The sequence below is a fragment of the Rana temporaria genome, chromosome 2, assembly GCF_905171775.1.
Source record: "Rana temporaria chromosome 2, aRanTem1.1, whole genome shotgun sequence".
In the NCBI taxonomy this organism is placed as follows: domain Eukaryota; kingdom Metazoa; phylum Chordata; class Amphibia; order Anura; family Ranidae; genus Rana; species Rana temporaria.
Window position 1 is genome coordinate 87,229,763 of NC_053490.1, and position 27,640 is coordinate 87,257,402.

At 42.3% G+C, this 27,640-nt stretch overlaps 1 protein-coding gene across 1 annotated transcript; it reads left to right on the forward strand.

Moving 5' to 3' along the window:
* The first annotated feature begins 7,226 nt into the window (after nucleotides 1–7,226).
* On the forward strand, nucleotides 7,227–10,139 carry GPR12 (G protein-coupled receptor 12). The gene is made up of 2 exons (XM_040340490.1): nucleotides 7,227–7,508; nucleotides 8,211–10,139. Exon 2 carries the CDS (start codon nucleotides 8,220–8,222, stop codon nucleotides 9,216–9,218), a length of 999 nt encoding a protein of 332 aa, XP_040196424.1. The 5' UTR covers nucleotides 7,227–7,508; nucleotides 8,211–8,219; the 3' UTR covers nucleotides 9,219–10,139.
* Nucleotides 10,140–27,640: the final 17,501 nt, after the last annotated feature.

A 27,640-nucleotide genomic window follows, 5' to 3' on the forward strand; every position in this document is an offset into this window, starting at 1 on the left:
CAGTATCTCCCAATGATGCCAACAATTGTGTCCAATGACACCAACCATGGGGCACAGTTCCTACCAATGACACCAACAATTGGGCCCAGTGACACCAATGATGAGGCAAACAAATTTCCAATGACACCCACAATGGGACCCACTGATTCCTCCCAATGGCACCAACAAAAGGGCCCAATGACACCAATGAAGGGGTACAATTCCTCCCACTGACACAAATGATGGGGGTTTGCTTACTCCCACTGATGCTGGGACATTTTGTACTCGGGATGGCCACAGTCCGGCCCCCCTAAAGTGTGAAGGATATTAAATCGGCCCTTTGTTTAGGAAGTTTGGAGACCCCTGACCTAGTGCATTACCAGAGATGTAATGTATAAAACATGGAAGACAACAAAAAGGGTACTCACAAAAATAAAGGTTACAAAGGCATTAAAAACCAGGAGACATCATGCAGGGATCACATAACCTGACAGACATCTTGATAGGCTGGAAAGTTGATGGGGTTCAGGGGGCGTACCCCCTTTTTCGAAGCTTGGCTAACCAGCACATCCATTTCATAATATATACTGTATATACTCTCACTACACTGGCATCAAAAACTTAAAAAGAAGCGGAGTCCAAGACACCAACCAGAGTAAAGGTCAAGGATACACTAAAGTAATCAACAGAAGCCATGCAATAGTTTAGATTTACTAAAATTGGTGCACACAAAACCTGGTGCAGCTTTGCATGGTAACCAATCACCTTCTAAATTCAGCTTGTTCAATTAGGCTTTGGCAATAAAACCTGGAATCTGATTGGCTACCATGCAGAGCTGCACCAGATTCTGTGTGCACCAGTTTTAGTAAATCTCCCCTACTGTCCTCAGAACATCAGTAATATATGCATATAAAATGTTACATCTGAAGTGCACAGTAATGTGCAATAGATGTAAGGACGCTCCCTGTAAACACATGCCACCATACATATGAAAATATATAATTTTCCACAGGAAACATGTCCTGGATCATCTATATAATCATTTATATATTATCAAACTGCTGATCCTTTATTATTCCTTGTCATCTTCATAATATGTCAAGAAAGCAAAGTTATGCACTGACATCAGTAAATATGTTGTTGCTCTCTGATTTCCAGGTTTGGCTCCACAATTGAAGATCGCAGTTCTCTTTGATTCTGCAACACTCCGCTGTAATAGGTGATACCATGATATTGTTGTGTTTGTTTCTGCACTAATGAAATTCAGTGTTAATGAGCATTCCAAGATACACTTACGTATCTGCTAACGTTCCCTGTTGCTGTTTCTAAAGATTTGTTAGGCAGTTTTTTCAAATATAATGACAGACAAATGCAGTGCATTTTATACAGAGCACAGTCTCTTGAGCTCAAGTTAAAGCCCAATGCAAGGCAGAAAATGTTTCCTGTTGGATAGTCATGAAGGTTTGGAATCTCAGCAGGCATGAACATTGCGATTTATACTATTATTATTCTATATAGAATGATCATGCAGCCATTGGTGTGTATGGCTAATAGGGATGAATTTCGAGTTCGAGTCGAACATGAGTTTGACTCGAACATTGGCTGTTCGGCGAACAGCGAACAATTTGGGGTGTTCGCAGCAAATTTGAAAAGCTGCGGAACACCCTGTAAAAGTCTATGGGAGAAATCTAAAGTGCTAATTTTAACCGGTTAAGACCCGAACCATTATGCAGGTTATGGACCTGGTCCCTTTTTGCGATTTGGCACTGCGTCGCTTAAACTGACAATTGCGCGGTCGTGAGACGTGGCTCCCAAACAAAATTGGCGTCCTTTTTTTCCCACAAATAGAGCTTTCTTTTGGTGGTATTTGATCACCTCTGTGGTTTTTATTTTTTTGCGATATAAACAAAAATAGAGCGACAATTTAAAAATAAAATCAATATTCTTTACTTTTTGCTATAATAAATATCCCCAAAAAATATATATAAAAAAAAGTTTTTTTTTTCCTCAGTTTAGGCCGATACGTATTCTTCTACATATTTTTGGTAAAAAAAATCGCAATAAGCGTTTATTGATTGGTTTGCGCAAAAGTTATAGCGTTTACAAAATAGGGGCTAGTTTTACGGCATTTTTATTAATAATTTTTGTTTTACTAGTAATGGCGGCGATCAGCGATTTTTTTCATGACTCGCGACATTATGGCGGACACATCGGACACTTTTTGACACATTTTTGGGACCATTTTCACGGCGAAAAGTGCTATAAAAATGCACTGATTACTGTGAAAATGACAATGGCAGTGATGGGGTTAACCACTAGGGGGCGCTGTAGGGGTTAAGTGTGACCTCATGTGTGCTTCTTACTGTAGGGGGGCGTACGTGTGACGTCACTGATCATCGTTCCCTATGACAGGCAACAGACGATCACTGCCACTGCCACAGAGAAGAACGGGGAAGGTTTGTTTACACTCACCTCTCCCCATTCTTCAGCTCCTCCTCGCGACCCACGGCTGGGTTCATAAAGGGGACATACGCCCTTGTGCCCAGCCGTGCCATTCTGTCGATGTATATCATCGTGCGGCGGTCCTTAAGTGGTTAAAGGTGTTTGGGGACCTGGGTCCTGCCCCAGGGGACATGTATCAATGCAAAGGAAAGTTTTTTCGGGAGCAGTGATTTTAATAATGCTTAAAGTGAAACAATAAAAGTGAAAATTCCTTTAAATTTCCTGCATGGGGGGTGTGTATAGTATGCCTGTAAAGTAGTGCATGTTTCCCGTGTTTAGAATTGTCCCCGCAAGTGTAATTTCTGAACGAAAAAAACTACTAGCGGCTATTCATGAATTGTATGTCCCGGCAATACAGAGAAAAGTAATTGAAAAAAATTACAGGGGTCCCCCCCCCCGGTCCATTACCAGGCCCTTTGGGTCTGTTATGAATATTAACGGAAACCCCTGCCATTTTTTTCAATTTCTTTTATCCGTATTGCCGGGACCCGACAATTCATTAATAGCACGAGTAGTTTTAAATGACTTTTTTTCCTTAAATAATTACATTTTGTGCAGGGAACCAAAATTAAAATAAAAATAAAAAATGTGTGGGGTTCCCCCCAAATACCATATCAGGCCCTTCAGGTCTGGTATGGATATTAAGGGGAACCCCGTGTTATTAAAAAAAAATTACGTGGGGTTGACGAGAGAGCGACCCCTCCCTCCTGAACCGTACCAGGCCACATGCCCTCAACATGGGAAGGATGCTTTGGGGGTCTGTGATGGGGACAAGGGCCTCATCCCCACAACCCTTGCCCGGTGGTTGTGGGGGTCTACAGGCAGAGGGCTTATCAGAATCTGGAAGCCCCCTTTAACAAAGGGGACCCCCAGATCCCAGATCCCCATGTGAATTGATAATGGGTACATTGTACCCCTATCATTTCACAAAAAAATAGTCAAATTGTTAAAAACCACACAGACACAGCTTTAGTTCTTTATTTAAAAAAAAAAAATGTAAAAGAGAAAAAGATTCCAGCAATGTAATCCACTCTCGATCTCCACTCCAGCGATGGAATACATTCTCGGTATCCAGCGATGGGTGATCTCCACTCTCCAGCGATGATATCCAGCGAGGAACGCGCACGCGATCCTGACTCCACCGGAGAATGATGCGGCGCTAGTCTGACAGCTCTTATGTAGCAAGGGGAAATGCCAGGCTTTCCCATTGACGTGGATGGGTGGTTTCTGTTGCATCGGAGGGGGGTGGGGTTATTTATCCACATCACTGGGAAAGCCCGGCGCTTCCCCTTGCGTCAGAGGGGGACGGGTCACGTGACGGGTGCCCCCCCCCCAGCTACATAAGAGCTGTCAGGCTAGAGGGTGTCTTCAGTGGAGTCAGGATCGTGTGCGTGTTCCTCGCTGGAGAGTGGAGATCACCCATCGCTGGATACCGAGAATGGATTCCATCGCTGGAGTGGAGATCAAGAGTGGATTACATCGCTGGAATCTTTTTCTCTTTTACATTTTTTTTTTTTTAAATAAAGGACTAAAGCTGTGTCTGTGTGGTTTTTAACAATTTGACTATTTTTTTGTGAAATGATAGGGGTACAATGTACCCATTATCAATTCACATGGGGATCTGGGATCTGGAATCTTTTTTTCTTTTAATTTTTTTTTATTTTTAATAAAGGACTTATAAAAGTGTGTCTGTGTGGTTTTTAACAATTTGACAATTTGTGAAATGATAGGGGTACAATGTAGGGGGGGGGCGGTTTCTGGGGGAACCCTTTGTTAAAGGGGAAAAGAAAGGAGTCACCGCTCCAGGTGGGTCTTGTAGGCAATTAAGGAACCTCTCAGGAAACCAAGGTGCTGGCAATGCACTTGACTATATAATGCATATGTGCATGGCTAGTGTTTATGTGTAAAAAATATGTATATATATGTATAAGAGACATATGCATATGTGTACCTAGTGAATATATATAGATCAGTAAATAAATGATGGTTCACTAGCTACCATCATTGGAATGACCTTGTGTTCACGTTTATTTACTGATCTATATATATTCACTAGGTACACATATGCATATGTCTCTTATACATATATATACATATTTTTTACACATAAACACTAGCCATGCACATATGCATGTTTATTTATGTATTTTTATATAGTCTAGTTGTTTCATGTGGACCTATGCATTATGTTAGTTTGCAGGAATTTTATTTATGTCAAAGCGTATTAAATTTCAAATCTGAGGGTGTATACATATGTATATTTATATTTATATCTTTACTTTTTATACAAAAGATTTTTTTGTGAAAGTGTATATATTATTATTATTATTTTTATGAAAGCAATTTCTTCTATGTATTTTTCTGTGCACACATGTGATCTCTGTTACCTATTTAGGTTTGGGTGTGCTTCTCACTAATTGGCCCCCACTTATTATTGGTCAATGGTGGCCACATGTTTGATATAGGTATCATATACATTTTATTGAGTTTTAATTACATATCAGCCATGACTAAGCACTGATATAGTGTGAAACGCGTCGGCTGTCCCTTCCTGTGGCTGTGTTTTGTTCTGCATGACCATTTTCACCAATAAAAACAACTTTTTGAAGTTTTCCTTGGAGTGCGGCTGTCCATCCCTTTCCAATTTTCGAAACTTTGTTAAAGAGGGCTTCCAGTTTCCGATAAGCCCCCGCCCGCAGACCCCCACAACCACTGGGCAAGGGTTGTGGGGATGAAGCCCTTGTCCCCATCAACATGGGGACTAGGTGCTTTGGGGGACACAGACCCCCAAAGCATCCTCCCCATGTTGAGGGCATGTGGCCTGGTATGGTTCGGGGGGGGGGCGCTCTCTCGTCCCCCCTCTTTTTCTGCGGCCTGCCAGGTTGCGTGCTCAGATAAAGGGCCTGGTATGGATTTTTGGAGAGAACCCACGCCATTTTATTTTTTATTTTGGCGCAGAGTTCCCCTTAAAATCCATACTAGTTGGTACCAGTTGGAATACGAGTTGGTACTAGTTGGAATACTAGTTGGTACCAGTGTGCAAAAGTGTATTAGCTTTAGAAGAATAATCATCCGGAGTTTTGCTTGTCTCCCAACCAGAGACATTTGAGTCCCAGATTACTTGATGGTGTGCTGTTTGGTTAAAGGTGCCAGATATGGAGAGGGCCTGGAGACTGGCGAGTGGAGGAAGCGCAGATTTGTTGTTTGCATTTGTGTCAGTGTTTTTTTTTTTTGCAGTAAAACTTTCTGCTCAGCAGACCAAGTTTTCTGGCTTACTAGCATGTGTGTGCACCCCAAACATTTTTTTACATCGTTTACGTTAGACTTTTTCAGGTGTAAAGTTACCCCTGCTATATGAGGCGTATCGTATGTTAAGTATGGACGACGTTCCCGCGTCAAATTTTGAAGATTTAACGTCGTTTGCGTAAGTCGTTCGCGAATAGGGCTGGACGTAATTTATGTTCACGTTGAAAGCAATGACGATTTGCGGCGGAATTTCAAGCAAGCGCACTGGGATTCTTTCACGAACGGCGCATGCGCCGTTTGTAAAAAACGTAAAATACGCGGGGTCACCATTCATTTAAATAAAACACGCCCACATCATCCCCATTTTAATTAGGCGGGCTTACGCTGTTCCACATACGTTACGCCGCCGTAACTTAGGGCGCAAGTTCTTTCTGAATACGGAACTTGCGCCCTAATTTACGGCGGCGTAACGTGAGATACGTTACGCCCGCAGAAAGATACGCTTATCTTTCTGAATCTAGCCCAGTGAGTGTACAGTGAGTAAGGCCCCGTACACACGGCCGAGAAACTCGACTAGCAAAACACATCGTTTTGCTCGTCGAGTTTCTTGTGAAGCCGCCGAGGATCTCGGCGAGCCAAATTTCCTCATTGAGTAACGAGGAAATAGAGAACATGTTCTCTATTTGGCACGACGAGATTCTCGTCGGTTTCCTCGGCCGAAAGTGTACACACGGCCGGGTTTCTCGGCAGAATACAGCTCCGATCGAGTTTCTGGCTGAATTCTGCCGAGAAACTCGGTCGTGTGTACGGGGCCTGAGTGTGTTCATTACCTTGCTTCAGTTATGAATGGACACAGTGAGTGAGTGTTTTCATTTAGAACAGGAAGGCACCGGTAAATTACATTTTCTACCTCTTTCCCCGCTCTCCATCCTGAAACATTCCCTGTAGCAGCTGAGGGGATAAGAGAAGAGGGAAGCCAACTTTACTTGGGGGGGCGGGCAGCAGGGGGAATCGGCAACGCTCATCATGATTAGGGTGTGCCCAGACACACCTGACACCCCCCCTGCTCATTATCACCTTCCGCCGGTCCCTATGTCACCACTGTGTCCTGTAGTGATGTGGGTTCCGGTGGATAGAAGCGCGGAGAGGGGCCTGACACACCCGGAAGTGTCGGATACAGACGGTGAAGACTATCAGCGCAGGCGGAGGGGCAGGTATTACACCATTTCTATGCAGGGTGGCATCGTTATCAGTCTGAGTGAATTTATTAGTATTTCTACATCAGAATAAAAATAAAGACAAGAGTGAGTCCAAGCAATGGAATAATCCATGGCTATCCTCCCCCTGCATACAATGTCACCCATAGATCGCTGAGTGTTAATGTCGCTGCTGATGCTGTCACAGCTCTCGCTTTTAGGAACGAACATCTGCTACAGCAATTGGCCTTCTTAGTACACTGCAGTGGACTCACGCGAACGCGCCAAAGGCGGGGGCGCGCCCCCGTGGAGCGCGCAAGGCAGCCCGCGCCCGCGCTTCTCTCCTTTTCTGCCTCTTGCAGGCAGCCAGCAAGCACCGCTGTCCCCGCTATGTGCGCCCGGCGAGCAGCTTCAGCTGACAGCCCGACCCCCACCGCACTTCCACCTGCAGCCTGCGGGAAGAGGCAGCCGGCACCCCCCCAGCCCTGCACGGGGAGAGGATGCGGGGCGAGCCGGCCACCTGGACCATCATCATCTCAGGACTAGAATAAGAAGACACCCTCGGCCGGGGCTGGAGATCTCAAGGTGACTACATTGTGAATATTTCATTGTACTGTGTGCCGCCACCCCCTCCCTCATCCTCATCTTACACCGCGGTGTGCCATTGCTCTATGTAACCTCTTCTGGAACATCTTTTTAGATTTTTGCATCGTTTGGATCATTTTTCTTTTGTATCATTGAGTTTTTTTTTTTCATTTTTATTTTTAATTCTTTGGATCATTTTTTTTTTTGCATTCTTTTGATCTCTTTTTTTTTATTCGTTGGATATATATATACATACATACATACATATATATATATATATATATATATATATATATATATATATATATATATATATATATATATATATTTTTGGATCTTTTTTGCATTGTTTTTTCTTTCATATTTTTTTTCTTTGCATTTTTTTTTTAGATAATTTGTTTATGCATTCTTTGGATATTGTTTTTACATTTTTGTAAATTATTTTGCTTGTGCATTATTAAAACCACAACACTGTCTGCAATTATTTTGGTGATTACGGCATTATGTGATTTACGCTGTGTGCTTTTAATGTCATCCTCACTGATTCATCAATGTCCCTCCATTCATGCATTTCATCTTTTTTTTTTTTGCAGCGTTCCTTTTCTTCATAGTCGTTGCCTATGTCGTTTTTGGCATCCTTGTTGCATGTTATGATCCTCGGTTAGAATGGTGTAATAAAACCCTTGTCTTTTTTTGTTGAAGAAGGTTAAAATGAATGAAGATACGAAGGTTAATATAAGCTGGCTGCCTCAGGATCATATAGACGCCAGTTCTCCGGAGAATATCTCGCTGGCAGACTCCTCCCTAATTCCTGTGCTAGAGCCAGAGCTGATTGTAAACCCGTGGGATATTGTTCTGTGTACATCGGGAACCCTGATCTCCTGTGAAAATGCTATAGTGGTCCTCATCATCTTCCATAACCCCAGCCTGCGAGCTCCTATGTTCCTCCTCATCGGCAGCTTGGCGCTGGCGGACCTCTTGGCAGGGGTGGGACTCATTGTCAATTTTATATTTGCCTATCTCCTTCAATCGGAGGCTGCTAAGCTGGTCACGGTGGGACTGATCGCTGCCTCCTTTTGTGCCTCGGTGTGCAGCTTGCTGGCGATCACCGTTGACCGCTACTTGTCTCTTTACTACGCTTTGACGTACAACTCCGAAAGAACAGTCACCTTTACCTACATCATGCTCATCTTCCTGTGGGGAGCGTCGACGTGCGTAGGACTTTTGCCTATCATGGGTTGGAATTGCCTTAAGGATGAGTCAACGTGTAGTGTTATCCGACCGCTGACGAAAAACAATGCCGCGGCCCTTTCCGTTTCCTTTCTGCTCATGTTTGCACTCATGCTTCAGCTGTACATTCAAATCTGTAAAATCGTCATGAGGCACGCTCATCAGATTGCCTTACAGCACCATTTCTTGGCCACCTCGCACTACGTCACCACCCGGAAAGGAGTATCTACTTTGGCCATCATACTTGGGACGTTTGCGGCCTGCTGGATGCCTTTCACCCTTTATTCTTTAATAGCAGATTACACGTACCCTTCCATCTACACCTATGCCACGCTGCTTCCAGCCACATACAACTCTGTCATCAATCCGGTCATCTACGCCTTCCGGAACCAGGAGATCCAAAAAGCGCTGTGGCTGATTTGCTGCGGTTGCATCCCTGCGAGTGTCTCTCAGAGAGCCAGATCACCGAGTGACGTTTGATCGTACATATCTCTACGAGTGGTTGGTGTTCGGTTGCCAGGTGGAGTGTTTGTTTGAAGAAAATACAAAAAAAAAAAGGAAAAAAAGATCAATAGGATTGAGATCCACTGGGAAATTTTTGTGCTCGATAACATTTGGACATGACATTAACATGATCAATCCATTTCATAAATGGAGTTCAATGTATTTATAAAGTCAAAGTGCTACTGTGCAATATCTACTTAGAATTTCGAAAAAAAAAGAGCTAATGTATACTGTCATTCTACTCAGGTTATGTGGTATTGATGACGATTCACTATGGAGTCTTTATTTAATAACACAGGGCTAAAGCAGCATGCACAGGTTTTTTTTAAGTTATGATTGACATGGTCGATTCAGATTTAGGAGTTTTTTTTTCTATGGTGCCACTCATGAATTTTCTAGTTGTCAAGGCAATTGAATATTTGACTCAAATTTTATTCTATATATTTTCGTAAAATTGTATTACATTTTTGTGCTCTTATGCTGGCCACATGGCAATTTTCAGTTGCAAAAACAACTAAATGGGGGAAATCCCCTACCAAAGCAACTAAATGGAGGAAACTCCCACCAAAGCAACTAAATGGAGGAAACCCCCACCAAAACAAATAAATGGCGGGAACCCCCCGACAAAACAACTAAATGTGGGAAACCCCCCACCAAAACAACTAAATGTGGGGAACCCCCCACCAAAACAACTAAATGTGGGGAACCCCCCACCAAAACAACTAAATGTGGGGAACCCCCCACCAAAACAACTAAATGTGGGGAACCCCCCACCAAAACAACTAAATGTGGCAAATCCCCCACCAAAACAACTAAATATGAGAACCCCACACCAGAACAAAAAATGCGGGAAAGCCCCCCCACCAAAACAACTAAGTGGAGGAAACCCCCCACCAACAATTTATCATTAATTGATGTCACTATATTTTATTGATGTCGGCTTTGGGTCACATTCAATCCTTGGGTGGAAATTCCCTGAAAATTGCCATGTGTGCGGCCTGCATAAGACCTGCCAAGGTAAAGAGGAATGCTGGGCTAAGCCGAGTGTTTGTGTTTTTTCCTGGCGGCTTGTTCACACGTGCACGTGAGGGGAAGAAAAAAAGAGGCAGTTGGGCTTTACCAGTTTACCATTTTGGGTTTTACCGACCCCCTCCCCAGGCCACAAGTTAACATTACTAGTGGCCATGTTAGTACACAGTTGTGGTGCAGTATATTGACATTTATACAACCTGTTGCATTTGGCAGGCAGTACTGCCCTGAAACAGGACCCATTGAAGTAAATGGGCCAGTAGTGCAAGCAGCTTGGTGCAGTTGGCTGTCACTAGATAAAATAGGCATTTGGGAGGTAAACAAACCATTAAATGGGAGAAGTAGTTATCGTAAAAAAAAAATGTCCACTCAATGTTCTCACCCAAGAAAGGTTGGCTGCTGGTCATGTGCCGCATAGAGGTGAGGGTGGATCAGGTGACTGTTACCTTGTATCGCAAAGAGGTGAGGGTGGATCAGGTGACTGTTACCATGTATCTATAGGTAGCTTAATCTCTTTCCAAAATGCCGTATATGCGGCAGCAAGAAAAGTGGGCTTTAACACCCAGCTGCCATACATTTGCATCCAGGCCTAAGGTTGTGCGCTGAGTGCCCTTACCGCATGCTCCCACCACACTGACTGGGCAGCTGAAAGCAAATCATAAATCACACAAGCTATGCTGCTTCCCATGCATTAAAGCCTGCATAACAGGCAGCTGAAAGGTGGTGTTAAAGCCCAGCTGAAGCTTTGTTTTTAGCACTGTAATGAAATGAAGCTACATATACAGTAATAAATGTGGGTGTCATTTTTATTTTCTTACTGTACTGTTGTACTGAAATATGCTTTGTGCTGGCATCATGCTCAACATAGAGCGTCACGCCCCCAATCACATCCTTGCTCAGGGAAAGTGAAGGCTGCTGTTTAATACAGAGCATAGCAGGCTGGGTTTCCAGTGGCCCGACAAGTGCCATCCATGCACAGTGCTCCAATCCAAATTTCTGCATGGGGAGCATGAGTGCTGTTGTTTGGACTAAAAGCACTGTGCAGGGGGCATGTCAAATCACCGGAGACCTGAACTGCTGTGTTTTGTGTGTTTTTAATGGAGCAGCGGTCCTGATCTTCAGCATTCTACTAGCACAGATCATTTTAACCTATTAGCAGCCCTATAGTACAGTAAAAGTACATCCACATGTATTAGTGTGTATGCAGCCTGACTGCATTACAGTGATGAAAAAAAGTTTGGTCTTTTGGGCTTTAAACCTTTTGCTGCTGGAGCCATTTTTTAATTTTCTGCATATATGTTAAATGTTTTAAGACTAAGGCCTCATGCACACTGGATGTTAAAATAACATTATAAAAACGCCAGTAGCTTTGCAGTGAGTTTTTCAGCTTTTTTCAATAGCGTTTTTTCCACGTTAGCTTTTTTGAGTTTTATTGAAGGAAAACATTTTTTTGGATCGTTTATCTGCGTTTATCAGCGTTTGAGCATTTTTACAGCTGAAAAACGTCTCTCAGAACCCACTAGTTTTTTTTTTTTACTGCTCAAAAACGCCACTGCCCAAAACTGCTGATAACAGCCTATGTGTGCATGGACACATAGGATAACATGATGGAGAGTTTATTGACTGTAGAAAAAAAACGTCTACTGCCAAAAACAGTTGCTGTAAAAACGTCCAGTGTGCATGAGGCCTAAAGATTACTTAAAACCCCTCAAACATTAGGCCTCATGCACACTGGATGTTAAAATAACGTTATAAAAACGTCAGTAGCTTTGCAGTGTGTTTTTACAACTTTTTTCAATAGCGTTTTTTTAGCGTTTATTAAAGTTTTTTAGCGTTTTTCCCACGTTGTCTTTTTATGGGTTTTATTGACGAAAAAAACATGTTTATTTTTTTTCAGTGGATCAAAAACATTAAAAAACGCTGGTGAGTGAAGTTTTTGAGCGTTTATCGGCGTTTATCAGCGTTAGAATGTTTTTACAGCTGAAAAACGTCTCTCAGAACCCACTAGTTTTTTTTTTTTTCTTTACTGCTCAAAAATGCCACTGCCCAAAACTGCTGATAACAGCCTATGTGTGCATGGACACATAAGATAACATGATGGAGAGTTTATTGACTGTAGAAAAAAAGTCTACTGCCAAAAACCGCTGCTGTAAAAATGTCCAAAAATGTCCAGTGTGAATGAGGCCTTATAGTGTCTGGGAGGGGCAGCATGGAAACACAAATAAAGGCATATTTGGATCAGTCAGGGAAGGTGAATAAAGTTTTTTTTGTTCACTTTGTATGTCTGTGTATCCTACATAGATTTAGGATTTGTATAGATTCTCCTACGGGAGCCTTTTACTTGTACTAAGTTTCCTCACTCCTCTAAACTTTTGTCAAATTGGACAATTGCATTGAAACATGCGTTGGCACCATAGAATTATTAATATGCATTAAACCTCTGGAAGCCGGACTGCTTTTAAAAAAATTTAAATAAGGTAAAAAGAAATAAAAAATCAGGTTGTCACAAGGCATCACTGGGCCTCATGCATGCACGTGTCCTAAAGGTCAGCTTTATCCAAAACTGGTATTTCAGGTTTAAGTGGTGCTTAGAAAATCGAATCACGTGCTACCTTTTGTTTTTCTCATGGACCCCAGTGGTGAGCGATCTCCACCCAACTTGAATGATAAACAATGTCAGTCTTCCCGTGATGCCTATAGATTTGTGGGAAGTGTGGAGAAAAACTACTGGGTGAAAGTCTTGTAGGGTTGTCACCTCATCCCTTTAAACCCAAACACATATGACTTGGTTCTGAGGCTAATTTAATGCAGATAAGGCACCAAGTGAGTTTAATTAGCACCTTACTCAGCCACAGAACCTGTATAATTCATGTGTTCGGGTTTAAAGTCTTGCCACCATAAGTTGAGATATAAGATGATGGTCAACTCAGCCCAGTGCTTAAATATATCTCTTTAGGGTGCAGTTGACCATCAACCAAAATGTTATATCAGAATTAAAAAATTTTGCATGCTGAAAAAATGGCAGTTGGAACCTGATTGGTTCTATTGGCAAGACGTATATTTTACTTACCGTACATTACTTTTTTCAGCTGTTTTTTTCTGCACTAGGCTCTGTGTTATTAAATAAACCAATATGTGTTCCTGTGTGTAACTAAAGCAATGACAAAAAACTGTGGCTTTTTAGTCTTGGCCCTCTGGTCATCTTATAAACCCAGCTGAAATCCTATCACATCTCAGTTGCTGGAGGGTCAGTTCTGAACACCACTGACATCCTATTGCTGTCATTGTAACCTTCATGTCAGAAATGAAAGGTCCAGTCCCACCTAGAAGATTTCTATGGAGTAATACCAGTCTGTAATGTACATACAACCAGGCACTTTTCAATGTTTGTGTGTCAAGTGTAAATTATGTTTGATAGATTATTTATTTTTTTGTAATTACCGAATGCCAAAATACGAATAGCACAAATACATTATATAAGAAGATCTTCCCTTATTTTTTTTACATTGGCTGTAAAACACAAAAAAGAAAAAAAAAATCCAGCATTTAAAATGTTGGTTAAAGAAACGTTTGCTGGAGATCATTATAGAAAATTAGCAATATAAGATGGAGGTGTAAGGGGGGCTTGGACCTTCTAAATGGGAATGAATCTTTTCTTACTGTTAGAATTGTGAGACTGTATGTCTTGTATAGGTAATTGAATGAGCCTAGGGGCGAGGTTAGAGGGGCGCTCTTGCACGCAGAGATTTTTTTTCAATTTAAACTGCGCCACATTTTCTATACATTGAGCGAGCTGAACAAGCGACGTCACCTGAGATGAAGGTTAGGTAAAAATTGCACACGTCTGGTAGAGCGAACCTTTTTTTAGAAAATGCTGTCTTCAGCCTTTTCTCAAGTAGATTTTTTTAAAACCAAACCTATCAGTAAAAAAAAAAAAAATTACATTCCATAGATCAAAAGCTCAACCTAGTAATAAAAATGTGATTGATTTTTTTTTCCTATTCTGGTTGTTTTTATTAAAGCGGATGTGCCATTAAAAAAAAATATTAAAAGCCAGCAGCTACAAATACTGCAGCTGCTGACTTTTAATATTAGGACACTTACCTGTCCTGGAGTCCAGCGCCGTCCGCAGCAGAGGATGAGCGATCGCTCGTCTCTCTGCTGCTCCCCCCGCCATCCTCAGTGAGGGAACCAGGAAGTGAAGCGCTCCGGCTTCACTACCCGGTTCCCTACGGCGCATGCGCGAGTCGCGCTGCGCCCGCCGATTGGCTCACACGCTGTGTGCTGGGAGCCGAGTGGACAGACGGGAAGTCGGGAAACGGGGGACAGACGGGAAGTCGGGAAAAACCTGTCTTTTGCCCGAGACGTGTGGCCGGAAGTGGGTGCAAATACCTGTCTTTAGACAGGTATCTGCACCCCCCTCCCCCTGAAAGGTGTCAAATGTGACACCGGAGGGGGGCGGGTTCCGATCAGCGCGAGTTCCACTTTAGGGTGGAGCTCCGCTTTAATCAGTTGGCTCCTTTTCTGATCACGTGACCTATGCCATGGTGTTGGTCATTTGTGCTCTGCTGACATTGCATGCTGAGATATTGTCTTACCCGACAGAATCTCAGACTTCACTTTTTATATTACAAGACTGAGCAGCTTCAGATGATGACCGCTAGTGTCCCCGCCCTGCACTGGGCATGTATAAGACCCACCCGCCACATTATTAGTGAGTTGGTGTCTCGTGGTAGTACAAAAATACCAAGAAAACAACATGGCTGAAGCCTCGTACACACGACCGAGAAATTCGACGGGCGAAACACATCGTTTTCCTCGTCGAGTTCCTTGTCAGGCTGTCGAGGAACTCGACAAGCCAATTTTCTCCATTCCCGTCAAGGAAATAGAGAACTTGCTCTCTTTTTGGCTAGTCGAGTATCTCGAGAGTTTCCTCGACGAAAATGTACACACGACCGGTTTCCTCTGCAAAAAAATATCTCCCAGCAAGTTTCTTGCTGGTTTTTGCCGAGAAACTTGGTCGTGTGTACGAGGCCTGATTTGTTACTGCTCAAAAGAATAACCCCCTACAGGTTCATTTTCTAAAACTTCGATTTTTTTAACCAAAGTAATTAATTGTTTTTATTCTTAGAACTAGGTGCTTGCTTTTCGTTTGACTGATAATGGAGAGTGATCGCAGTTCGGCTTCATGTTTTTTTCAGATGGGGAAACAAGTTTTGGGTTTCCCTAAAAAAAAATTCAACGTGCAAAAGCATCATCTGCCCTCGTCCCGTAAGGGCTTGGCTACATATTCGGTGCCCAGAAATGGTCTGAGATCAGTCAAAGAATTGCCTGCTGAATTAGATCGATTGTCAGTTATATAGGTGAGCTGTGAGAATGGAATAATGGGGCTGTCATTTCTGTAGGTTCTAAGCCTTTCATCCTGATTGACTTAACTGCCTATTAAGTCCAAGCCCTGGAATAAGCATATAACTGATGAAGTCTAAAAAGTGTGAATTGCCATGCTGCAAATGAGAGACTCCTTATGTAGGGCACCCAGGATCAGAATGACAGCAGTGACAGCTCCATATTTTTGTTCTCATGGATTTCCCTGAAGCCTAACTGAACTTTAAAGTGGTATTAAATCTAAAAGCAAACATTTATTATGTTGCAGCTTACCAATTCTTAGAGGTGATGGCTACATTAGTTTCCTATTTTTAGGCTTAGTTTCTTCTATTTTTTGATCTGATGAACCAGCCAGCAGGTCTGTTGTTTTTCAAAAGCACAGCTTTTTCAGCTCTCCAGCAGAATGTATCAGTGTACATGGATGAGACAAACCACTTAACACTGGCAGGGGTGAATACAATGATCTGCTTTTATTTATTAATGCAAAACCTTTATCCCAAAAAGAAAAAAAACAGCTGTAACTGATCATAAAGTGTGAGCTGGAGTTTAGCTTCAGTTTGCTAGTGGTTCTAAAGCCTAGTACACATGGGCTAAATATCGGGCGGCATTGGCTTCTTTCGAAGGGGCATGACCGAAAAAGGTTAGAGGCTGAGAGCGCTGACTGGAGTGTTCTGGCAGGGGGCTGTCCCTCTGTCAGAACACAATAGCTTAGTGGGGGAGATTGCTGTACTAACATTGAATTGTTAGTAGAGCGGCTTCTCCTGAGCTCTTCAGTTTTTATTTGTTCAGCCTGCTGGGTTGAATGAAAAGAAAAACTACTAGTGTGTACCAGGCTTTAATCTGCTAATACATTTAACACTAGCCCCCTGACTGACAGTGGTGCTGCCTGCTGTGCCCCCTGTACTCAGTTCTCCCGAGATGTGTCTCACTAAGACCCCTTTCACACTGGGGTGCCTAAAAAATGCTTCCCCTGCAGCCCCAGTGTGAGAGCCCGAGTGCTTTGCCACTAGAGCGGTACGCTTGCAGGATGCTAGAAAAAGTCCTGTAAGCAGCATCTTTCGGGTGTTGTGGGAGCAGTGTATACACCATCCTCCACTGCCCCTGCCATTAAAATCAATGGGCACCGCTGCCAAAGCCCTTTGCGGGTGCTTTTAACCCTTTCCTCAGCCCCTAGCGGGGGTTAAAAGTGCCCTGCTATCGGCGGTAAAGCGCTGCCAATGCCCCAGTGAAAAAGTAACCTAATACATTAGGTGTGTTACTGGGCAGATCACCAGGTGAAAACATAGGTACCAAGCTAATGATTGGTAAGCTGCAATATAATACACTTTTGGTTTTGGGTTTAATACTGCTTTAAATCGGCTAAATACATTCCAGATTCAGGAGAAAAGTCTGTCTGGTATAAGCATGCTGCAAAAAAAGACCCCTATTCTCTGTGTAAAATAAAGGTTTACCTGCAGAGGTCCAACATACCCCATGTTGAGTCAAACCTACAACCTTCCAATCAGCAAAGCTCATGCTCCCTATAGATTGGAGAATTTAAGTTTTGACTCGGTGGGGAGCATGTCAGACCTTTGCAAATATACCTTTGCTTTCACTTAAAGAAGAATAGTCCTCACTCTACAGCATATTGGCAGGGGACAGCCCTTTCTTCTCAGGCTGTGGCTCCTTTCTAACGAAAACAAACTACATATACAGTAATGTATGTAGGCTGAACACCCCATTGCTGCCCACAAGGCAAAAATGTGCTGAGGTGTGTTCATTTTGATCACCTCCAAATAGAAAATTGGACACACATGGTGGACTTTTTTCAACCTTGACTACTATGTAACTATGGATAATCTTTTCCAGTCAGTTTTCTGATCGTTTTCTAATCTTTTAATGAGATTGTCCACATGTGGGTTGATTTACTAAAACGGGGCAGGGCAAAAACTGGTGCACCTATACATGGTAGCCAATCAGCTTCTAACTTCAGCTTGTTCGATGAATCTTTGACAAAAGAAGTTGATTGGTTTCTATGCAGAGCTGCACCCGATTTTGCACTGTCCAGTTTTAGTAAATCAGCCCCATGGTGTAATTATACAATCCGTTGTACTTTGAAACAATATATTTCCATGTATGGTCCTCTTAGGGCTGGGCGATTTTGGCCCAAAAAATCTGCGATTTTAAAAAAAAACTTGATTCACGATTCAAATCAAGATTTTTTTTCTTAATGGACACCGTGCCGGCAGGAGTTTTTAGGTGAGGCTTTGGCCTAGTCCACCGCGATCCTGGGAAAAGGTAGTGAGGCCGTGGCTTTGGCCTAGTCCACCGGGATCCTGGGAAAAGAATCCTGCCCGTAGCTTTCCGTGATCCTGGGAAAAGGTAGTGAGGCCGTGGCTTTGGCCTAGTCCACGGGCGTCTGGCCTTGCGGCCTTTTACCAGGATCGCGGCGAGCTGCGGGCAGGATTTTTTAGGCGAGGTCGCGGCTTCGGCCTAGTCCGCAGAGCGCCAGTCCTATGGAATTTTTTGGGGGGAAAAAATCGATTTGGTTAAAATCTTAATCGATTTGCCCTTGCAGGTCGATTCAGACTTTAAATCGATTTTTTTTCCCCAGCCCTAGTTCCTCTACATTCTACTGAATCTCATATAATTCTGCAATGGGTATTTGAGTGTAGCATATGTAGCCAAGCCCTTATGGTTCCACCTTCCATTACATTCCTTAGTAATTGAGCGCTGATACCCTGGGCATTAACCCTTTTGTTACCAGATCACCATGACAAGTGTTACATCCTCATTTTACAATCAGGGCAGTGTGATGTATGAGAAAAGGGGCATCAAGAACACAGACGTTTTTATATTATTGAAATAAATCAGATCCAGGGCATTTGTTGCAATAAGTCCCTAATGAAGAGGAAAAAGAAAGGGCTGTGACATCCTGGAGATAATGTACATCTTTGTCAGGACGCAAGGGATTAAAAATACACCTGCGCGGCGTGCCTCATTTCCGAGGTGGTAATTGGAACCGAGGAGTGAAAATAGAAATGGTGACGCAATAAGGTGTATGCTGTAATAACTGTTTCAATGCTGGAAGTGTTAAATGTGCAAGTCATTGTGTTTTGTTCTGAGCCCATTGAGCGGTCATTCGGTAAGGTGAAACGATCTTCTTGCAGCGATGATGTATTATTGATTGATGCTTGCTAGTTTCTGGTCAAAGTGTCCTTTTTTTATCTGAGCCTTCCAAAAAGTGCTATCTTGAAGGATGGTTTTTAATGGCAAACTTTTTACTTCCATGTTTAGCTGTTAAAATGGGACCAAAAAAGCAAACCGGGACTTTACCCTGATCTTCCACAAGACAAAATAGATGCGCTGTATGTCACTTTTACTGTACTCTGACTGTATTTTTCTATTGTGAAAACTGCATTTGTGTCATACTAGCATGTATAGCCAGTCTGCAGAGGTGAGGTTGTATAGATGCCATCTTTCAGCTGTTTTACTACAATATTACAATGCATTTTGTGCTGATATGATAATAAGATGACATCCTGAAAGTCTAAGCCTGGTGATCACATCAGTAAATGTATATAGTACTAAGTTATATATCAAAGCTGGACAAGGTGCACTGCTGTCTGATATTAAAACTTTGCATTTGAAGTGACTGAGGGAACAAGGCCTTGCTGTTAAATGGCTCCAGTCTTTTCTTTGCAGTTGGCAGTTCTGCTAACTGAATCCTTTAAGTTGCCGGTATCCCTATATTCTATGCCACAAATCTGCAGCAGTGCCGTTTACTATGCTCTCTGCCATGAGTGGGAGGTTGCAGAGCACAAAACCATATGACAAAGGTCAGAAATCCTATCCAGAGAGCCTGCTAAATCTGTCTTTGTCGGACTGTATACTGCAGTGAACTGAGTGACTTTAGCATAACGGTAATAATTGATTATTATCGAAGCTAGAAGCAAATAATTGCAGGAAATATGAGCTTACATTGTGGTAAAAAAAAAAGGGTCAACCATTTATCTCACCAGCTGTCATTTTTTTTGAGGCACATGGCACCCACATCCTGTTTATTCCTGTTTATTTGTTTATTTAAAAATGACAAAAGGTTTTAGGCATTTAATACTTCTTTAGTGTAGGTTTGAAAGAAACCTGTGCTAATACTTCCGAAGATTAGATTCAACTAAACGCTCAAATAAAAACGAATTATATATATATATAAAAGAAGTATTGAACACGTCACTATTTATGGTCATTATAGTAAAACTATGTTCTTCCACTTCCAGATTATGGCCCCAACAGTGCTCACTGGAACATTCAGACGTTTAGAAATCCTTCTGTAACCAACGCCATCAGTATGTTTTGCAACAATAAGGTTGCGAAGGTCTTGAGAGACCTCTTTGCTTTTACCCATCATGAGATGTTTCTTGTGTGACACCTTGGTAATGAGACACCTTTTTATAGGCCATCAGTTGAGACTGAACCAGCTGATTCTAATTTGCACTGAGAAGAGGCAGGATTGCTTTCTAATTGCTGATAGATTTCAGCTGGTGTCTTGGCTTTCCATGTTTTTTTGCACCTCTCTTTCTTCATGTGTTCAATACCCTTTTCCCTGTGTCATTCCATTTTATTATACTTAATTTCTGAACTTATTTTTTTTTTTTTTGTATGTATGGATTACATGGGTTGTTATCGACATGTGTCATATCGATAGCACCTTTAAAAATATATTTACCTATAAAAATGTTGACGTGTTCAATACTTATTTTACTGTGTGTGTGTATGTATATATATATATATATATATATATATATATATATATATATTCCACCAAACATATAGGCCCCTTTCACACTACCGCGACTTCACCGCAATTTCGTGGCCGCGATTTCAGGAAATGCCTGTGTAAGTGGCATCAAAATCGGACTAAAGTAGTGCAGGGACTACTTTGAAGTCGGAACAAAGTCGTACTAATATGAATGGTTGTCATTGGAAATCATGGGAAACGACTTGTCATGTTACTTTGCCATCACAAATCATGGGGCAAGTCGTATAAGTGTGAAAGGGGCCTTAAAGGGATTTTAAATGAAAAAGGGGTCCTACCCTGTTCCTATGGCTCTTAATAGACTATAGCTATCAATTTAGCTTCAATGCCTTTAACCCCCTCAGTGGTATTCCCGAGTCTGGCTCGGGGGTAGAATTTTAGAACCAAAACCGGTAACCCCGAGCCAGACTCGGGATCGCTCGCAATGTACACAGGCAGGGAATTACTTACCTTGTCCCTGGATCCTGCGATGCCTCCCTGCTGTGTGATCGAGCTCTGTCCTCGCTCGATTCACACAGTGCCTGTGTGCCGCTGAGCTCCGTTCCCTGCGACCTTACGACACACGGGGGCGGAGATCGGCGCCAAATTCAAAAAAGTAAATACACACAATACATGCAGTATACTGTAATCTTATAGATTACAGTACTGTATGAAAAAAATACACACCCGTTCTGTCCCTAGTGGTCTGCCCTGTGCCCTACATGTACTTTTATATAATAAAAACTGTTCTATCTGCCTGGAAACTGGAGATTGTCCATAGCAACCAAAAGTGTCCCTTTACGTCAAAAGTGGTTTAAGGCTAGGTTCACACTGCTGCGAATTCAAAATCGCGGTAAAATCTCGATTTTACCGCGATTTCACGGGTGCAATTTTGCCGCGATTTCGGCCGCGATTTAAGAGACATCTGTGCAGGGTTCAATGTAAATCGCGGCCCGAAATCGCAAAAAGTAGTACAGGAACTACTTTTTGAAATCGGTGCAGCGCCGCAGATGCGGCGTCGCACCGATTAGGACAGTGCCATTGCCGGCAAATGCCGCCGATTTGAGATGCAATTTGACATGTCAAATCGCATCTCAAATCGTACCCTGTGTGAACCAGGGCTCAGAGCAGCTAAAAAAAAGCGATAATAAATTAGAATCACTTGCAGAATTGAGCGATAGCGATTTGTGGGGAAATTCGTTATCAAACAATAAAAGTAATGACAGCGACAATTCCTGCAACTGAGCAAATTTCAGTGTTTTTGATTTGATTACATTATTGAATAATTTTTATTATAATTACATTATTTTTTGTTATAATTATTTATAGTTATTTATTATATTATAATTTATGATTTTGTTTTTCAAACTTTATCATACCCGGGATGTCTACTAGACTCTGGTTTGGACAGATTTAAGTGAGTTATTCCTAAGAATTACAGGCCTACAATGTAAAACGTCAAATTTCCTTGCAAAATAATGGTACCGCTTTCAGCACCTAAAATCTGAAATAATCATACCGCCAGGGAGGTTAAAGAGCACCATGATGTTTTCATGTAAGAACAAGTTAAAATGACATTTTTTGCACCTCTGAAAATTACCATTTTGGGTATGAGGGTCTTCAAGGGGTGATGGGTTTAAGAATGTGTCCGACTTTTACAATGAAAACCCCCTTTGAGAAAAAACTTTGCACTTTTTTCAAACAATGTAAAATTTTCACAATGGCTCCCAGCAAAATGAAATTGCCTTCTTTTAGTTTTGCATATTTTGAATGCATACAATATCCAGAGCAATGGCATCTCTGAATAATGAGATGTTATGAATGTGAATGTTGATTTCAGGGCATCAAGTCTTTGGACTGTATAGATTGTAACAAAGTTACAATTCTGCCAGCTGAGTTCAGTTAAGTGAACAACAGAAAAACGAATTATCCATTGTTATTTTTTTTATAACATGGTGCAACAAGAAATGTACTTTAGTAATCATGCATCAGATTGTAGTTGTCTCTTATTAAAGCTAAATTTCTGAACTGAATACATCATTAAATGTATTTTTTAATGCAACAGTGCAAGTACATGAATTTGATTTGGTATCACCCTCTTTTGTTATATATTATATTATATATTCCCTTGTACAACAGAACACAGACCATGGGAGGGAGAAGCAGTGCAAAGAGCTGTTGTACTTCAGTGCCCATGTGCAAAGACAGAACTTACTGATGGGAGTTAAGAGTGAAGCCTCGTACACACGACCGAGGAACTCGACAGAATCCATCAAGAAACTTGGTGGGAGAGCTTTTTTGCAGAGGAAAACGGTCGTGTGTACGTTTTTCATCTAGGAAACTGTCGAGAAACTCGACAAGGCAAAAAGAGAACAAGTTCTCTTTTTCCTCGACGGGAGTCTCAATTTCCTCGTCGTGTTCCTCGTCGGGCTGGTTTTCGACGAGAAACTCGAGTGTGTGTATGCTAAGAAACCCGCGCATGCTCAGAATAAAGTATGAGACGGGAGTAAAAGTAGCATTTGTATTGGAGATAACACATTTTTCACGCTATAACAGACTTAAAAGTGCAAATCGTCTCTTGCACCACGTGAAAGCCTTCTATACTATTAAAAAATTGTTTAGGTGCTCAAATTGGCTAGAGTTAGGTTAAGAACACACTGAAAGCGTTAGTGTTGCTTCTCTCCAAAGATAAAGCCTCATGTCAAGTCTGGATGCATTAGAAGCCTTTCATCGCCCTCCCATTTAAGTCTATGGTAACGGGCCGGCATGTGGTTGGGGAGTGTTTTCAGTGCAGCTACACATTCGTACATTGCAGTTAAAGTGGTTGTAAAGGCAGAAGTTTTTTTTTATCTTAATGAATTAATGCATTCTATGCGTCCGAGATTCTCCTTCCTGATTGGCTGAGAAACAGCAGTGGTGCCATTGGCTCCCGCTGCTATCAATCAGTCAGCTAGCCAAACAGCAGAGAGAGTGTCAGGCCGGGTCGGGGCTCGGTGTCTGAATGGACACAGGGAGCTGTGACTGGGCACAAGTGCCTCCATAATATGCTGTTTGCTGTGGTGGCACTGAACAGCAGGCAGGGGCCAAGAGCACAGAAGAGGGACCCGAGAAGAGGAGGATCCAGGCTGCTCTGTGCCAATCCACTGCAACAGAACAGGTAAGTATAACATGTTTATTTTATAGGGAAAAAAACTTGACTTTACACTCACTTTAATAATAGACATTTGTGGTGCAGCTTTAAAGAGGAAGTAAACCCTGATGAGGTGAGGAAATTTTTTTTTTATATATATATATATATATATTTTGGGGGGATATTTATAATAGCAAAAAGTAAAAAATATTGAATTTTTTTCAAAATGATCGCTCTATTTTTGTTTATAGCGCAAAAAATAAAACCGCAGAGGTGATCAAATACCACCAAAAGAAAGCTCTATTTGTGGGGAAAAAAAGGACGCCAATTTTGTTTGGGAGCCATGTCGCACAACCGCGGAATTGTCAGTTAAATCGACGCAGTGCCGAATCGCAAAAAAGGGGCAAGGTCTTTAACCTGCATAATGGTCCCGGTCTTAAGTGGTTAAACTGTAGTTGGTAAGTTGCACTGATGGGTTGGGTTGCTGATTAAATGTATTTGACATTGCCCATGGTCAGAAATTGCGACTGTGCCAACATCCTTTTCAGTCCTCTTTCATAGGAGCTGATGCAATTAACTGCAGAATGTATCTCCAATGCATTGAATTGTCCAAAAAAAGTTAATGCATTTAAAGCAGAGGGAAGGTGGAGCCTAAAGAGGGACCTTTCAAGCCAACTATGACATTCTGATGCATATCAAAGCATATTACAGTGGAAGTTCAGTAAAAATCCACAGCTGACACATATATAAGTGAACCAGTTTACCTGCCAAAAATGTCTTATTGTGTTCTGTGATTCACACACCTGCCACACTGTATAGTTAGAGGGTGACAACACCATTCAGTTACAAAAATGCTTCATTGTTTATAATAAGTATATGTATGAAAACAGTTTGCAAATTGTTAAAGTGGAACTTTAGTCTGAAAATTGCAGGTTTAGTTATGTAAAACATTAAAAATAAGTGCCTGTACTGTTCAAAATCCAGTAATACACAGGGGTTGATTTACTAAAGGCAAATAGACTGTACACTTTGCAAAGTGCAGTTACACTCTGCAAGTGCAGTTGCTCCAGAGCTTAGTAAATTAGGTAAAGCTTCACTTTGCAAAGAATACCCAATCACGTGCAAGGAAAATAAAATAAACTTGATTTTGCACATGATTGGATGATGGAAGTCAGCAGAGTTTCTGCTCATTTACTAAGCTCTGAAGCAACTGCACAGTCTACTTGACTAGTAAATCAACCCCACTGTCTTACTTTGCTCTGCACATGCTCAGTTACTCTCTAGTTTTAGGCACTGTGCCGAATTTGTAGAGGCCGATCTGGCTTTTGTAGAGGCTGTTAGCACAGTTCACTTGTAGTGCAAAGTGGATTTGACTTTAGTAAATCAACCTCATACTTACCTGCATGCTTCAGCATCATGTGAAGCTGCAGTTGTCCCATGTCAACTCTAAGGCCCCATACACACGGGAGGATTTATCCGCGGATACGGTCCAGCGGACCGTTTCCGCGGATAAATCCTCTCGAGGATTTCAGCAGATTTTAATGCGATGGAGTGTACTCACCATCGCATTGAAATCCACGCCGAAATCCTCTGGCGATGACGTGTCGCGCCGTCGCCGCGATTATGACGCAGCGACGTGCGCGACGCTGTCATATAAGGAATTCCACGCATGCGTCGAGTCATTACGACGCATGCGGGGGATCCCTATACAGACCAGCGGATCCATCCGTTGGGATGGATTCCAGCAGATGGATTTGTTTGGCATGTCAGCAAATATTCGATCTGCTGGAATCCATCCCAGGGGAGAAATATCCGCGGAAACAGATCCGCTGGAGTGTACACACCATAGGATCTATCCGCTGAAACCCATTTGCTGGGATTTTTCAGCGGATGGATTCTATCGTGTGTACGGGGCCTTAGATCTAGAACTGAGCGATCACATTCAGTTCTCAGTCTGCTCAGAGCAGTGGCTGTCCGTCACCGCTCTCTGCTCTGCCCTCCAGCACTCACTGGAGTGCTGGGCTGGGGAGGGGTGGGAGCGACTGGCTCAGTCTCAGCTGCACGCTGAGAAGCAAAGCCAGCTGTCAATCAGACAGCTGGGTGGATGCCAAAAATATTGTCAGGATTCTTTCAGAGCTCTGTTAGCTTACAGTGGGCAGTAGCCTGCTATAACCTGACTCTGGGTCACAGGAGAATGAAAGTAAGGCCCCGTACACACGGCCGAGGAACTCGACATGCCAAACACATCGAGTTCCTCGGCCAGTTCAGCCCTGAAGCCGCCGAGGAGCTCGGCGGGCCGAGAGCTCCCATAGAACAACGAGGAAATAGAGAACATGTTCTCTATTTCCTCGCCGAGGTCCTCGTCGGCTTCCTCGGCCGAAAGTGTACACACAGCCGGGTTTCTCGGCAGAATTCAGCCAGAAACTCGGTCGGAAGCTGAATTCTGCCGAGGAAACTGGTCGTGTGTACGCACGACCAAGTTTCTCGACAAAAACCAGCAAGGAACTTGCTGGGATTTTTTTTTTGCCGAGGAAACCGGTCGTGTGTACATTTTTCGACGAGGAAACTGTCGAGGATCCCGTCGAGCCAAAAAGAGAGCTTTTCTTTGACGGGAATGGAGAAACTTGCCTTGTCGAGTTCCTCGACAGCCTAACAAGGAACTCGACGAGGAAAACGATGTGTTTCGCCCATCAAGTTCCTCGGTCGTGTGTACGAGGCTTAAGGGTAATACTATGACCCACAAGAGAAGTATTTAACCATATGCCTCTCAATATTCAATGTGAAAAAAGTTAAGCAAAAGATACATTGCATGCTCTGTGCTTTATTCCCAAAATACAGAATTCCCCCATACCAGTAATACATTGGCTAGCATTTTCCTGATTGGGGGGGATATCTATTTTACAAACTGTGGGGCTGTGTTGATCAATGGTGGTTATTTAAAAAAAGGAAAATCCACTTTGCACTGCAAGTGCAGATCTGATCTGATCGTACACACAATCGGAAATTCCGACAAGAATACCGTGGATTTTTTTTCCGACTGAATTTTGTCTCAAACTTGTCTTGCTTACACACGGTCACACAAAATTCCGACCATCAAGAATGCGGTGATGTACAACACTACGACGAGCCGAGAAAAACGTTCAATGATTCCAAGCATGCGTCGAGCATGCATGTTTTTTTGTGCGTCGGAATTGCAAACAGACGATCGGAATTTCCAACAAGAACTTTTCCTGTCTGAAAATTTGAGAACCAGCTCTCAAATTTTTGCTGTCGGAAATTCCGACAGAAAAAGTCCGATGGGGTCTACACACGGTCGGAATGTCAGACCAAAAGCTCACATCAAACTTTTATTTTCTGAAATTCCGATTGTGTGTACGCGGCGTAAGGCAGCTAAGCAGTCATGAGATGAGTTGAAAACCTTATTGCATGCCTGCTATGGAGGACTGAAATTGGTAAGTCACCCGTGTCTGCCATATACACCATGAAGACAAAAAACAGCACAAACACCCAATCTGGCTAATCCGTCTGACATAGTGGAAACCGATATAGATTCCTCCCTCTGGATGACAGAAGGGAAGGCAAATTCCCATTATAAAAAGTGTCAGAGGACACCACAGGGTACCATGCAACTTGGCCAGTGAGTAGACATTTAGCTCAATCTTTGAAGAATTTCTCATGAAATGATAAGGCCCTTCACACAGAATTTCCAGCAAGCTAGAAAATATCTATTTTTGATAATGAGATCTTCTGACTTGCCTCCTTGGGTAGCCTTAATTAGCCTTCTCCTTGTCCAGGCCTTTCAGTGAGTTGTAGGATCAGAACAGATAAATTCAAATTAAACAGCAGTTTACAAAAAGTATGCCTACTTTTTATGTTTTATACATTATGTATTGATTTGGAATACGACTACATCGACAGTATAGTGTAATTTAAAGAATAAATCATTTTCCATTTGACATATCATGGCAGGTTATTGATGAAGAAGTATTTTACTACGCATTTTATTAAGGAGCAAAACAATTTGTTTGCTTTTACCATCCAGGAATCGGTTGCTAAGGGTTCAATGTATATATAATGATA